The sequence below is a fragment of the Mesoplodon bidens genome (genome assembly GCF_964165515.1).
Source record: "Mesoplodon bidens genome assembly, chromosome: 2".
NCBI lineage: Eukaryota > Metazoa > Chordata > Mammalia > Artiodactyla > Ziphiidae > Mesoplodon > Mesoplodon bidens.
This window is the reverse complement of record NC_138177.1, coordinates 85,478,430-85,489,841: the sequence shown is the minus strand read 5'-3', so window position 1 is coordinate 85,489,841 and position 11,412 is coordinate 85,478,430. Positions and strand designations below refer to the sequence as shown.

At 45.0% G+C, this 11,412-nt stretch overlaps 1 protein-coding gene across 1 annotated transcript in view; it reads right to left on the bottom strand.

The window, feature by feature from the left end:
• Positions 1 to 9,026: 9,026 nt before the first annotated feature.
• SYT6 (synaptotagmin 6) overlaps positions 9,027 to 11,412 on the bottom strand; it is a 58,787-nt gene continuing 56,401 nt past the window's right edge. Inside the window, exon 7 of the mRNA XM_081222599.1 lies at positions 9,027 to 9,155. Coding sequence (XP_081078725.1) covers positions 9,084 to 9,155 — 72 coding nt within the window. The 3' untranslated portion in view covers positions 9,027 to 9,083. The remainder of the gene's footprint in view (positions 9,156 to 11,412) is intronic.

Sequence of the window (11,412 nt, the reverse complement as noted above, 5' to 3'; positions counted from 1 at the left end):
CTGCATAGCAAGTCATGTATATTTGGATCATCTGGGAAAGAAAGTTCCTGGTAATTGAAGGATGACAGTGTCTGAAGCTAGTCTGGCCCTTTGATTTCACAATCCATTTTAACTACAGTGTGTCATTGTCAGTAATTTCTCCAGGGAGATGAAAGACCATGATATAAAGGGCCATAGCCCTTTCCACCATGATTACAAGTCCTCTGTCATCTCAGGGACTCACGTTTCCAAAAACACTTAGAATTTCTAGCCACGAGTTTTCATTCCTTATTGCTCCAGACTGAAGGGGCCTCACAAACCTGACTCAGGCACAGATTGCAAGGTGAAGCCACAGAGAAAAGAACTGCTACATGTCTCAGTATGCCTGAGGCTCCTGCCCACGTTGGCACTCTGTGTCTCTCTGGATAATTCCTGATGTGTCACCAAACTTCCCCAATCTGTGCAGAAAAAAGAGTCACCTGGGGAAAAGAGTCACATCCCTCCCCACTTCTACCCCCAGGACTAATTTACCGCGAGTTACTCGTCCTCAGCTGAGATCCCTGTAGGAGGAGATTCACCACTCTGGTTCTGAAAGGAAAGAGATACAAGAAGGCAGAGCTAGCCTGTGTGCATTCCTGAGTTTCCAGTCTTCCTCTGAACCCTCTGAATTCTGTCTGTCCTCTCCCATGGCAGCTCATCATCAGTTTCCCTTTTCATCCCGTCTAATGGCACAGGCTTTGTTCGGAGCTGCACATGGTAGAGTGATGAGCCCTTGACTGTGCTCAACACTGCTTTCCAGTAGAGCTGCTGAATTACAGCCTTCACTCTTCCTTGTATTGTCCAACATAGAACACATTTATGGGCTGACTGTCTGGGGCTGGGTGTGATGGGCAGACTCCCCAAGTCTTTAGCTGTTCCTAGAGGAGTAACTGATGTAGGGAATCAAGTTAGTATGCGTGACTGAGGGTTCACAAAGAGGTCGTTGTAGGGCTGTCTCCAGGAAGGGCTGAGGCTGGGCTCTCAGAGGGTACATTTGGGGTGCTCCATGAAGGGGATATGCATAGATGGCTGGGGTAGGAAGTCCTTCTCTAGGATGCCTTAAATCTCTGGTATATCTCTAGCATTGCCCTTACCATATTGTAGACTAATTTTCTATTTTTGTGTCTATCTCCTCCTCTGAATTGTGAGCTCCTTGAAGAGCTATATTTTGTTAGAAGACAGCTTGGCATCATGCTTAAGCATGTGAGCTCTGGGATTTAGATATCTGGGTTCAGCTGTGTGACCTTGGGCAAGTTTCTTAACCTCTTAGGGTTAGAGGAAGAATTAAGTGATATAATGGATGTAAAGAACTTAAAACAGTGTCTGGCATATAGGAAATGTTTTTTGTTTGTTAGTTATTATTAATTTGTGTGCCCTCAGCCCTAACATGTTACCTGACATATACTAGCTGCTCAACACATGTTTGTTGAGTGAATACCTATGTGCATGCAGAAGCAGATGAGCCTTCATTCATGGGAATGAGTCCAACTGAAGTTCTTGAGTGTTCTGGAACTGAGTGGGCAGGAAAGAGAAACTGGGCTATAGGGTTGAGTTTGGTCAGCAGGTTGGGAGTTGCGCCAGGACATTTGCAGTTGTGGGAGATGACTTCTAAAGAAACTTGGCGAGAGTTGAGTTTAGTGTAAAAGGTCTAATTAGCTGGTTTGAACTCCATGACTTGGTCCTGCACCAAGGATCACAACATGTGTTGAGAAGTAGGAACCCCAGAGGTGAGGATGAATTTGTGGACAGATTGTCAGCAAATGGCATTTGTGGGTGATTACAGTGTCCTTAAGAGTTGGATCTCTATCAATACTACCCAAAGCAATCTACAGATTCAGTGTAATCCCCATCAAAGTCCCAATGATTTTTTTTTTGGAAATAGATTCATCCTAAAATTCATATGGAATCTCAAGGGACCCCAAAGAGCCAAAAATAATTTTGAAAAAGGACACAGTTGGAGAATTTACACTGCCTGATTTCAAAACTTACTACAAAGCTATAGTAATCAAAACAGTGTGGTACTCACATAAAGACAGACCTATAGACCAATGAAACAGAATAGAGAGCCCAGAAATAAACCCACACATATATTGTCAAATGATTTTCAACAAGGGTGCCAAGATCATTCAATGGGGAAAAGACAGTCTTGGCAACAAATGATGTAGGAAAAAACTGGATATCCACATGATAAAAGAATGAAGTTGAACCCTTACCTCATAGCCTATACAAAATTTAACTGAAAATGGATCAAAGACTTAAGTATGAGAGGTAAAACTATAAAACTCTTAGAAGAAAACACTGGGGGAAATCATCGTGGTATTGGATTTGGCAATGATTTCTTGAGTATGACACCAAAAGCACAGGTAACAAAAGAAAAAATAGAAAAATTGGATGACATCAAAATTAAAAACTTTTGTTCATCAAAGGACATGATCAACAGAGTAAAATGGCAGTCCACAAAATGGGAGACAATATTTGCAAATCATAAATCTGATAAGGGATTAATATCAAGAATACATAAAGAACTCTTAAAACAATAAAGACAACAGCAAAAATTCAAAAATAAGCAAAGGACTTGAAAAGACATTTTTCCAATGAAGATATACAGAGGGCCAATAAGCACATGAAAAGATACTCAGTGTTACTAATCATTAGGAAAATGCAAATCAGAACCACAAGAAGATACCACTTCATACCTATTAGGATGCCTATCATCAAAAAAATCAAACAATAACAATTATTGGTGAGGATATAAAGAAATTAGAATATTTGTACACTGCTTGTGGGAATGTAAAATGGTGCAGCTGCTATGGAAAACAGTATGACGGTTCCTCAAAGTATTAAAAATAGAATTACCATGATACAGCAATTCCACTTCTGGGTATATGTCCCCTCAAAATTGAAATCAAATCAAGGACACGAAGAGACACTTGTGTACCTATGTTCATAGCAGCATTATTCCAATAGCCAAAAGGTGAAATGTCCACTGTGGATGAATAGAAAGCAAAATATGGTACATACATACAATGGACTGTTACTCAGCCTTAAAAAGGAAGGAAATTCTGACACGTATTATAACATGGTTGAACCTTCAGGACATTATGCTAAGCGAAATAATCCAGGACGAAGAATAAACGTCATGGGAATTCCCTGGCAGTCCAGTGGTTAGGGTCCCACACTTCCACTGCAGGGGGCACAGGTTCAATCCCTGGTCAGGGAACTAAGATTGCACAAGCTGTGCAGTGCAGCCAAAAAATAAATAAAATAAAAAAGAATAAACATCATATGATTCCACTCTTATGAGGTACCTAGAGTAGTCAAATTTACAGAGAGAAAACAGAATTATGGCTGCCAGCAGCTGGAGAGAGGGAGTGGTGGGGCTGCTAAATAATGGGTGTAGAATTTCAGTTTTGCAAGATGAAGAAAGTTCTGTGGATGGATGGCATCGATAGTTGCACAAAAATGTGAATATATTTAAAGTCACTGAGCTGTACACTTAAAGATGGTTAAAATAGTAAATTTTATGATATGTATATTTTACTACAATAAAAAAAAAAGGCAAGAGCATAGCTGAAGTGGAAGAAAAAGAGGTGGGTCCCTGCAAATGTGGGTGAAAATAGACTAGTGAGTCAAGTTACGTTTAAGCACTTTGGATTAACTTGTTATGAAGAAGCATTTTATGAAGCCCTTGATTGATGTTTTTGTTCATTAGCATTTTCATTGATCAGCTTCACTTGGGGACACCCCCATTATTATTCACATCACTCTGTTCTCCTTGACCTCTAAATGTTTATAGGTCCTGAAGAACATCTCTTTGAGACTCTCCTTGTATTGGAGTGGCAGCGTCAGCCTCCTGTCTTCACATCTCATTTTGGTGTGTAAGCTTTCTATAAATTAACATCTCATGCCTGACCTCTCAGCCAAGCTGCATGTTGGACTGCAGCTGCCTGCTAGACATCCCTCCAGCATCTCAGACTCAGCTGGGCCCAAACTGGACTCATCAGTTTTTTTCTTGTTCTGCTGAGTTTCTGGTTTCCATGGAAGCCACCATCATTCTTCTTACCTCAAGTATAAAGCCAACGACTTTGAATCCTGTTTCACTCTCCCTTCTTCCAGATTTGCTCAGCTGCCAGCTCTGTGGTGTTTTCCACCACAGACATGTGGTGTGATCACCACATCCTGTGCATGTGCCCTTGTTTCCCTGTGCACTGCCTATGCTAGCCCAGTCCTTGGTCCACTCTCGACTAGACCGCTGCAACTGCCTGCTGGTCTCTTCGTCTCCAGTCTCTCCCCATGGGCTTGCCACAGCTGTGCGGGGGGTGCAGCTGTGAACCAGCCAGAGGAAAGCCAGGGCGAGGCCAGTCCTGTTCCCTGAGCTAGAAGATCAGACGTGAGTATAAGGCTTACTTCAAAGAGAAGCAGAGGAGGATAGGACAAAGCATAAAGTGGCTTTTTGCCGAGTGGCTTGTTGCTGAGAAATAGCCTGAGGAGGTGAGACTGGCTAAGTGGATGAGGTGTGGCAGCTGGACTAAGTCTCAGATTCAGGCAAGTCTTGAAGTTCCAGGTGATCAGCCCTTTTGGGAGCAGAAGCCAAGCCTCCAATGGGGGGTGGGCAGCAAGGCTGTTTCCCAGTGGAGGCAGCTGGCAAGTAGTAGGTGGGGGCCAGGGTAGGGGAAGGGAGCGCTTCTCGGGCAGAAGTCCAGCATTCTGTCTGGGAAGACCAGTGCAAGCAAGGGGGCAGTGGTGTTCAGGGGGATCCTTGTCTCCCCTGGATGCAGGCGCCTTGGCAGCCCTCGGAATTCCTCAGCTCTGGGTCTTCACGCGTATGGACCCCTCAGCCTGGAATGTGCCCCCTCGTCACAACTTCCACATCCCCAAGTCCTACCCATCCTCAGAAGGTCTAGATCAGGGGCCTCTTCTTCTTTGAGCTGTCACTCCATCTGCAGAGCTGGTATTCTTTCTTGGACTTCTGTAGCCTTTTATTTCACCTCCCTTCCTGCATTTACCACTTTCTACCTTGGACTAGAGTTACTTATGTTACCAAGTTACTAGACTAAAAAGCTTTTTGTGGGCAAGATTCAAGTCTGAGGCTAGCACAGGTGTAGGGCCCAATATATAGTGTGTGACTCAACGTACAGTCCTTGATTTCATTCAAAAATGAATAGACCACAGTCTCCCTTTATTAGTTTCTCGGAATCAGCCCTTCAGTAGCTGTCACCCTTCACGGGTCTGTGAAGTTCACTGTGGTCCTAACCAAGTCCTGATGACCAAATATTTCTACTTCTTCTTCCTCTGGGAGCTTGAACCCCTTATGTTTTGGAGGCCACATGAGTAGTTCTGGGCAATGAACTGTGAAGGACAGTGACATATGTTCCTTCTGGGCCAGAGCGCTGAGGCCAGGATGAGACCCTTCCGAGTGCTCTTTAGCCTCGGGCGTGGCAACTGGCAATGTCTGAGATGTTGGCTGCTTTGTCATCTGAGTTCCTCTGAACCAATCCAATGAGCAGAGCCCCCCCTTGCTGACCTGTGATGAACATCTAGCATGAATAAGAAATAAGCCTTTGTTGTTTTCAGTCGCTGAAATCTGAATGTTGTTACTGCTGTATAACCCAGTCCAGCCAGCCAGACGCATTTACCCGGCTGATCTGCTCTAGATGTGACTAACACATCAGCAGATCCTGGTGGCTGGTGGGTGACCTCATGAGAAGTCAGAAGCAAGAGGAAGCTGCATCTTTGGGCAACAGAGTGCTTCTCTCAGCAGTTTGGCTCCCTTGGTGTCATCTCACTGTGGAGTGTCAGTCATTTAGATGCAGATGTGCAGGGAGAGATAGTACCTTCCACTCTCTACTCTATGGGTTGCTTTCTAGATTAATTAAAAGCTGGGGGTGAGCAGAGAGGATATTCTATTAAGTTAGAATGTTTTTGGTTTTGTTTTTCTTTTAATTTTCGAGTCTGCAACAGGATTTTCTCAAGTTGTGTTTTATGAGAATTAGCAGGATTCCTCTCCTGGTAGGCGAAAGCATTGCACTTTCCCAGTATGAGTGTGTGACCCCTTCCCTAGAGAAGCTTCAGCATCTGGAGTGGCTGCTTGTTGAGCTCAACAGCTGAGAAAATAGCAGAGCCCCAAGTGTACCAAATGCTCTGTGAGCTGCAAACCTGACAAAACACTGGTGGATTCCAGCCTTCCGGGGTACACAGGTATTCCTTGGGCAGAATAAAATATGAACAAGCCCTTCCGCTGTACCTTGATTGAAGGGAAGTGGTTATCTACGTGAAACACAGATTAAAAATAAAAGCTTTACAGTGTCCTGTGTGTGTGCTGACTGCTAAACCTCAGGAATGTAGGATGATAAGAGAAATGGGCAAGAGGCGATTTCATTGAATAAAAACTCCAGGGGGTGACAAGGGTGGGAAGACACAAAGCAGTAATTAACAGCATACTTTTTAAAATGACGATGCAATTAATTGCATCCTGAGTGTAAGGGGAGGGGAGGCGAGAAGCATTCTTCAGCCTAGAAACACTGCTCAGTAAAGGGAACTTTGCACTTTCAAAAAAACATCGATGTACAAAAGGCCCTGGTTATCATGACTTCAGCGAAGCTCACATCACCAACCCAAGAAAGAGGTTACTTGTGGCAGAGGAAGCTGACAAATGAATCAACCTTGTATTTCATTTTATTCTGCAACTTGTAATCATTTTATGCTCATCTTTGAGGGAGAGAGATCAGGGTAGACAATGAAATGGGCAGAAATTCAGGTTCCATTCATGCTTTGGGTTGAGGACTAGTCTACCCTGAGGATGCTGGAGGCGGGGGTCCAGGAGCTGAGAGCCTCCTTGGCATGGGCTCCCCAGCCTGTAGACATTTACTAAAACTGCCGTAGCGGGAGTGGTAGCAGTTGGTCAGGGTGGTGTGGAGGCTAACCATAATCTGCTCAGGAAATGATTTTTCACAGCCACTGGGAGGCTCACTGGTGTGACATGGCTGCTTGGACACAAAAGGAATGCCTAAGAGCAGTGACTCTTCTATGATTCGCGCTGATCCTATTCCCTTCTCAGTCCTCCCCATCTGCCTACAGGTTTGAAGATGACAGCTGGACATGCATTTCAAGCTCACTTCTGGAAGGAACCCCACACTAATTTCTGGGCTCCTTATGAGGCTGGAAAGTCAATGCCCCCTTCATGGTTACAGGACCCCCCAGCACCTGCCCAATGATTGAGATGGCCATCTTGATGGGGTCAATCTAGAGTCAAGAAACAGAATGAAGTTCATGGCCTGTTGGAAGTCTTGTCATGACGTTTGAGTTTTTTCTTCTCTCAAGAGAACATCCAGCCACAAGACCACTTGACTGGGAAGGCCTGTCAGTCACAAGACATTTGGGGAGAAAACTTATCTTTACACCAATGACACATTAGCCCCTAGCCTAAAGCTCAGTACAGGGTGAATTCTCAGTTTATCTACATTTTTTTAAGAGGAAAACTTCTTTTGCCACAATATCCTGTTACCTCCTGCCCAATCTGGTCATTTTTAGGACTTAGGAGACACTACCCAAAGTTATATCAGCACAGAAACCTGATAACTTGGCTTAAAACAAGAGTTACTTTATTGAATTGCTGCTCCTAAAGCATGTGACATATGTAAAGAGTGAGACACAAGGTGTGTGAACAGTTTTTACGTTCTTGACCTGCCATGGTTGAAGGAAGCGCTTCTTCAGCAGACTTGCCACTTGCCAGTCACACACACAGCTCTGGAAATTGGCATTTCACAGCCACAGACTGAAGTGAAAACCCACCCACACACCTACCAGGGCTATACAGACTGAGACAGAACAACTCAATCTAGTTCTAGGGGGTTGGTGGGAAGGCCACTATTAACTCAACAGAAATGTACGATTACAATACAGAATAGTTCAAACATTCTTTTTTCCTAAACTGAATTTGACCTACGGTAGAGATCTAAAGAAAAAAAAATCCTTCACTATCACTGAAACAAACACTGAAGTCCTTAATAATCTATAGAACTAAAGTTTAAGATGAACATTGTCCTAGCGCCAAGGGGGCTGAAATAGACTTAAGCTGACTTGGTTTTAATCAAGAAGGTACTGTTCATAAAAAGATTGACTACACCTATTCCTTGGATTTCAAAACTTCCCATTCAGAAAAGAACATTTTATGTAGTTTTTTCTTTGATCTCTTCAGGCATTTTAAACAGTTGCTTGATACTTCATGGAACTATAAAGCTATGTATAACGCAGAAATCACTCCAGAACATATGTGCTTCCTTTTTTTTTTCACAATGAACATTATTTTTGAGAACAAAGATCTTGTTTTCAAACAAATATGGTCATTAACTGTGGTGCGCCAGAAAACATAGGGCATGTTCGTTTCAACAGAATCATTCCTAAAGAAAGTGACTCAGTTCCCATGAGGAATCAAGGCATGTTCAATTCATGAGGACTGGGAGCAAGGAGCCCTGCACGACCAGCTGAAGGTTCACAGATAGCTCGGAATGCTCCCAATTTCAACATGGGGCCAGGAGTCCACATCTCGGTTCATGTCACATCAGCAAAGAGCTTCTAAGAGTCGTAAGTAGTAGCCTTTGTAAAGGCTCTTCGCCAGATTTGCACCTTCCCGAAGCCCACTTAACAAAGTAGCCATTGCCCATCCCACTTCCCTCTCCTCTGGGGTTACGGAGGTCAGTGGAGACACAAAATTTCAGAAACTCAAACCACCTCCCCCTCAAAGACGACTATGTTACATGGTATTTAATAGAACCAATGTCAGGGCTCTCCCCTCTTTTTTTTTTTTTCTCTTCTTTTCTTCCTGACAGCAGATCCATAAAAAGTGAAAGAACCAGAAAAACATCACCTTGGGAGACAGAAAAGACTAAGGCAGATCTGACCACATGACAATTTTCTCAGCCTTGACCTACATGGGGCAGCTAAGACTCTGGAATGAGAGGCACTGCCCCTACCGCTGCTGCTGCACAACACTGTGTTTAGATGGTTGAACAAGTGCAAAAAGAACCCTGCTGAGTCTCGTTGGTGTGGCCCGGCCGCCATGCAGCTCAGGGTGTCGGAGGTGGTCTCGGAGACGGGGACGAGCTCTCACTGTCGAAGCTGGCGGCTCGGCCCTGCCACTGGGGAGAGGAGAAAAAGATGTTTACCCGTTGCCAAGGGAATGTACATTTCAACTTTTGAAACTCATCCGGCCCATGCACTGAATTCACCTTTTCCCAGCTTTTCATAAGCTTTCATGAATTTTGCTGTTAGCCATGCAAAAACGTAAGGAGACCAGCTTTCGAGCTTCTAGTTTGGAAGACCTGATTTTTAGAAAAGACCTGCTGCAGAGATAATGAAAGCTTTCTTTAGCGTGTGGAATGCATGCGTGCAGGTGTGTGTGTGCGCGCGCACGTGCGTGCGTGCGTGTTAGTTAATGAGGTGCTATGACTGGACCATTTCTGAATGCTTCAGCCATTTTTCACGCTGAAAATCGGATTTTGTTAGCAGCGAAAGAGGCCGTCTGCAGAGTATGCCCTTACTGCCAAGATCCTGCAATCACGAATTCTTAGCAATTTGTCTGGGAGCTGTTCGTACAGCTAAAGCCCTGATCTTGCTTCAGCGCTGGGCTCTCCTCTTCAGTCTGAGTGCTTCCCGGGGGCCTTCAGGAGGAGATGGCAGCCCCCTGCCCTTTCGGGTGCCTCCACCTTTCTTTTCCTCCCTCTCCTGTCTCACAGGCTGCCACCCCCTCAGCCCGACTCTAACCCCTCTGTGAAGATGGTAATGTAATGAGGTGTAATGGAGTGAGGAGAGGGCTGGGGGTGGATGACCCGTGCTTGGGCCATCGAACCCTTCTTTACATTGAAAAGCCAGGCAGAGCTGGAGCAATGTTTTCTGGACAAGGATCTGACCCTGTGAATATTCTAGAGCCGTCTGGTGACTGTATAACTTCAAAGCAAGTCAGTGTCCACTGATCACTCCATCCTTTCTGTGAGCAGAGGAGACGCAATACTCTCCTAGGTGCCTGCGGGACAAGGCTTCAGGAAGAGAAGTCAGGTACGTGGGTGAGATGGCCTTTCTGAACCTGAAGTGCAGCCCCTTTTGCTTCTCATGGGCTTTTGGGGTCTCCATGTGGAGTGATGGGGCTGAGAAGTGGACTACACCTTTGTGTTATGTGTAGGGGTAGGATGGGGAAGGATGTGGTCCCTTCTCCACCCCCCACCTCACAACACAGCCCTTTCTAGACACAGCAGAGCCACTTAAGGATTAGACCTTCCCTTCCAGCATCTCCTGTGGGAACCCACAACGCAGAGGAGAGACCCAGACCTGCTGACTGCCTTCATGTTCCTGGCTCTTAGGAAAGCCTCTGTTACCTGTCCCCAGGCTCGGTCCTTCATGGTCCCTTAGTACCCACTGGACAGGCCAACCTGCAGATAAGTAATCAAAGGCTGGACAGGCAGGTATTGATGACCACCATAACGTGACCTGGGCCTGAGCAATCTTAGCATGCGAAACCCGAAGGCAGGCCTGGGGGATCATCCAGGCTAGCTCTTTTGTTCTTGCAGATAAGAAAACCAAGACGCAGAGGAGTCAATGCACAGCTAGTTAGGAACAGAGCCAGGATCTGAGGCCAGGTCTCCTAACTCCATCCACACTCAGTGTTCCCTCCGCTCCATCCTGTGGCCACCTTTGCACCTGGCCACATCAGGAGAAGAAGGAGACACACAATGGAATGAGAAACCTAACCTCTTTGGTGCCATACCAGGTACTTACTCCTAACTCCGGTGGCAGTCTCTCTGCTTGCAGCATCCACGTGAGTGAAATCACAACCGAAGGTTTCCCTGGTGAAATATTTTACATAAATAAATGCCTGGTTTTTGAGCCCACTGTGACTTCTGACTCAAGTGTTTCTTAACCAGAAGGTGACATAAGATGATTACTAATGCTTTCATTTAACAGATCTTCATTTTAGAACATCTGCTTTTTCTGTTACAATCTTTAACCTCTGTGAAAGGTACATTGTAATTATTGGCTTCTCCCCTGGGTAAGCATGACTCTTAAACAACCTGATTGATAGGCCAGCTCAGAGGAGGAAAAAAAGAAACGGCTACACAGAGTACATCTTTTTTCCTTTATATAATAGCTCAAAGAGAAGTCACACGGAGCATAATTGTTTATCCAGGACAAATGAAGAAGGCACACTGGCTCCCCTGCCAGCCCCTGATTTTTCCTGTGAAGAGGAAACAGAGGGAGGAAATGGGGTTCCTGGACAATGGGAAGATGAATGGTTCCTGCAGGCTTATCATGGTGGCTCTGAAATAGCAATGAATTGGTCCCCGGGACACCAATGAGGATGATTATTCAAGGGCGGCTGTGGTCCAGTGAGATCTTTTATTG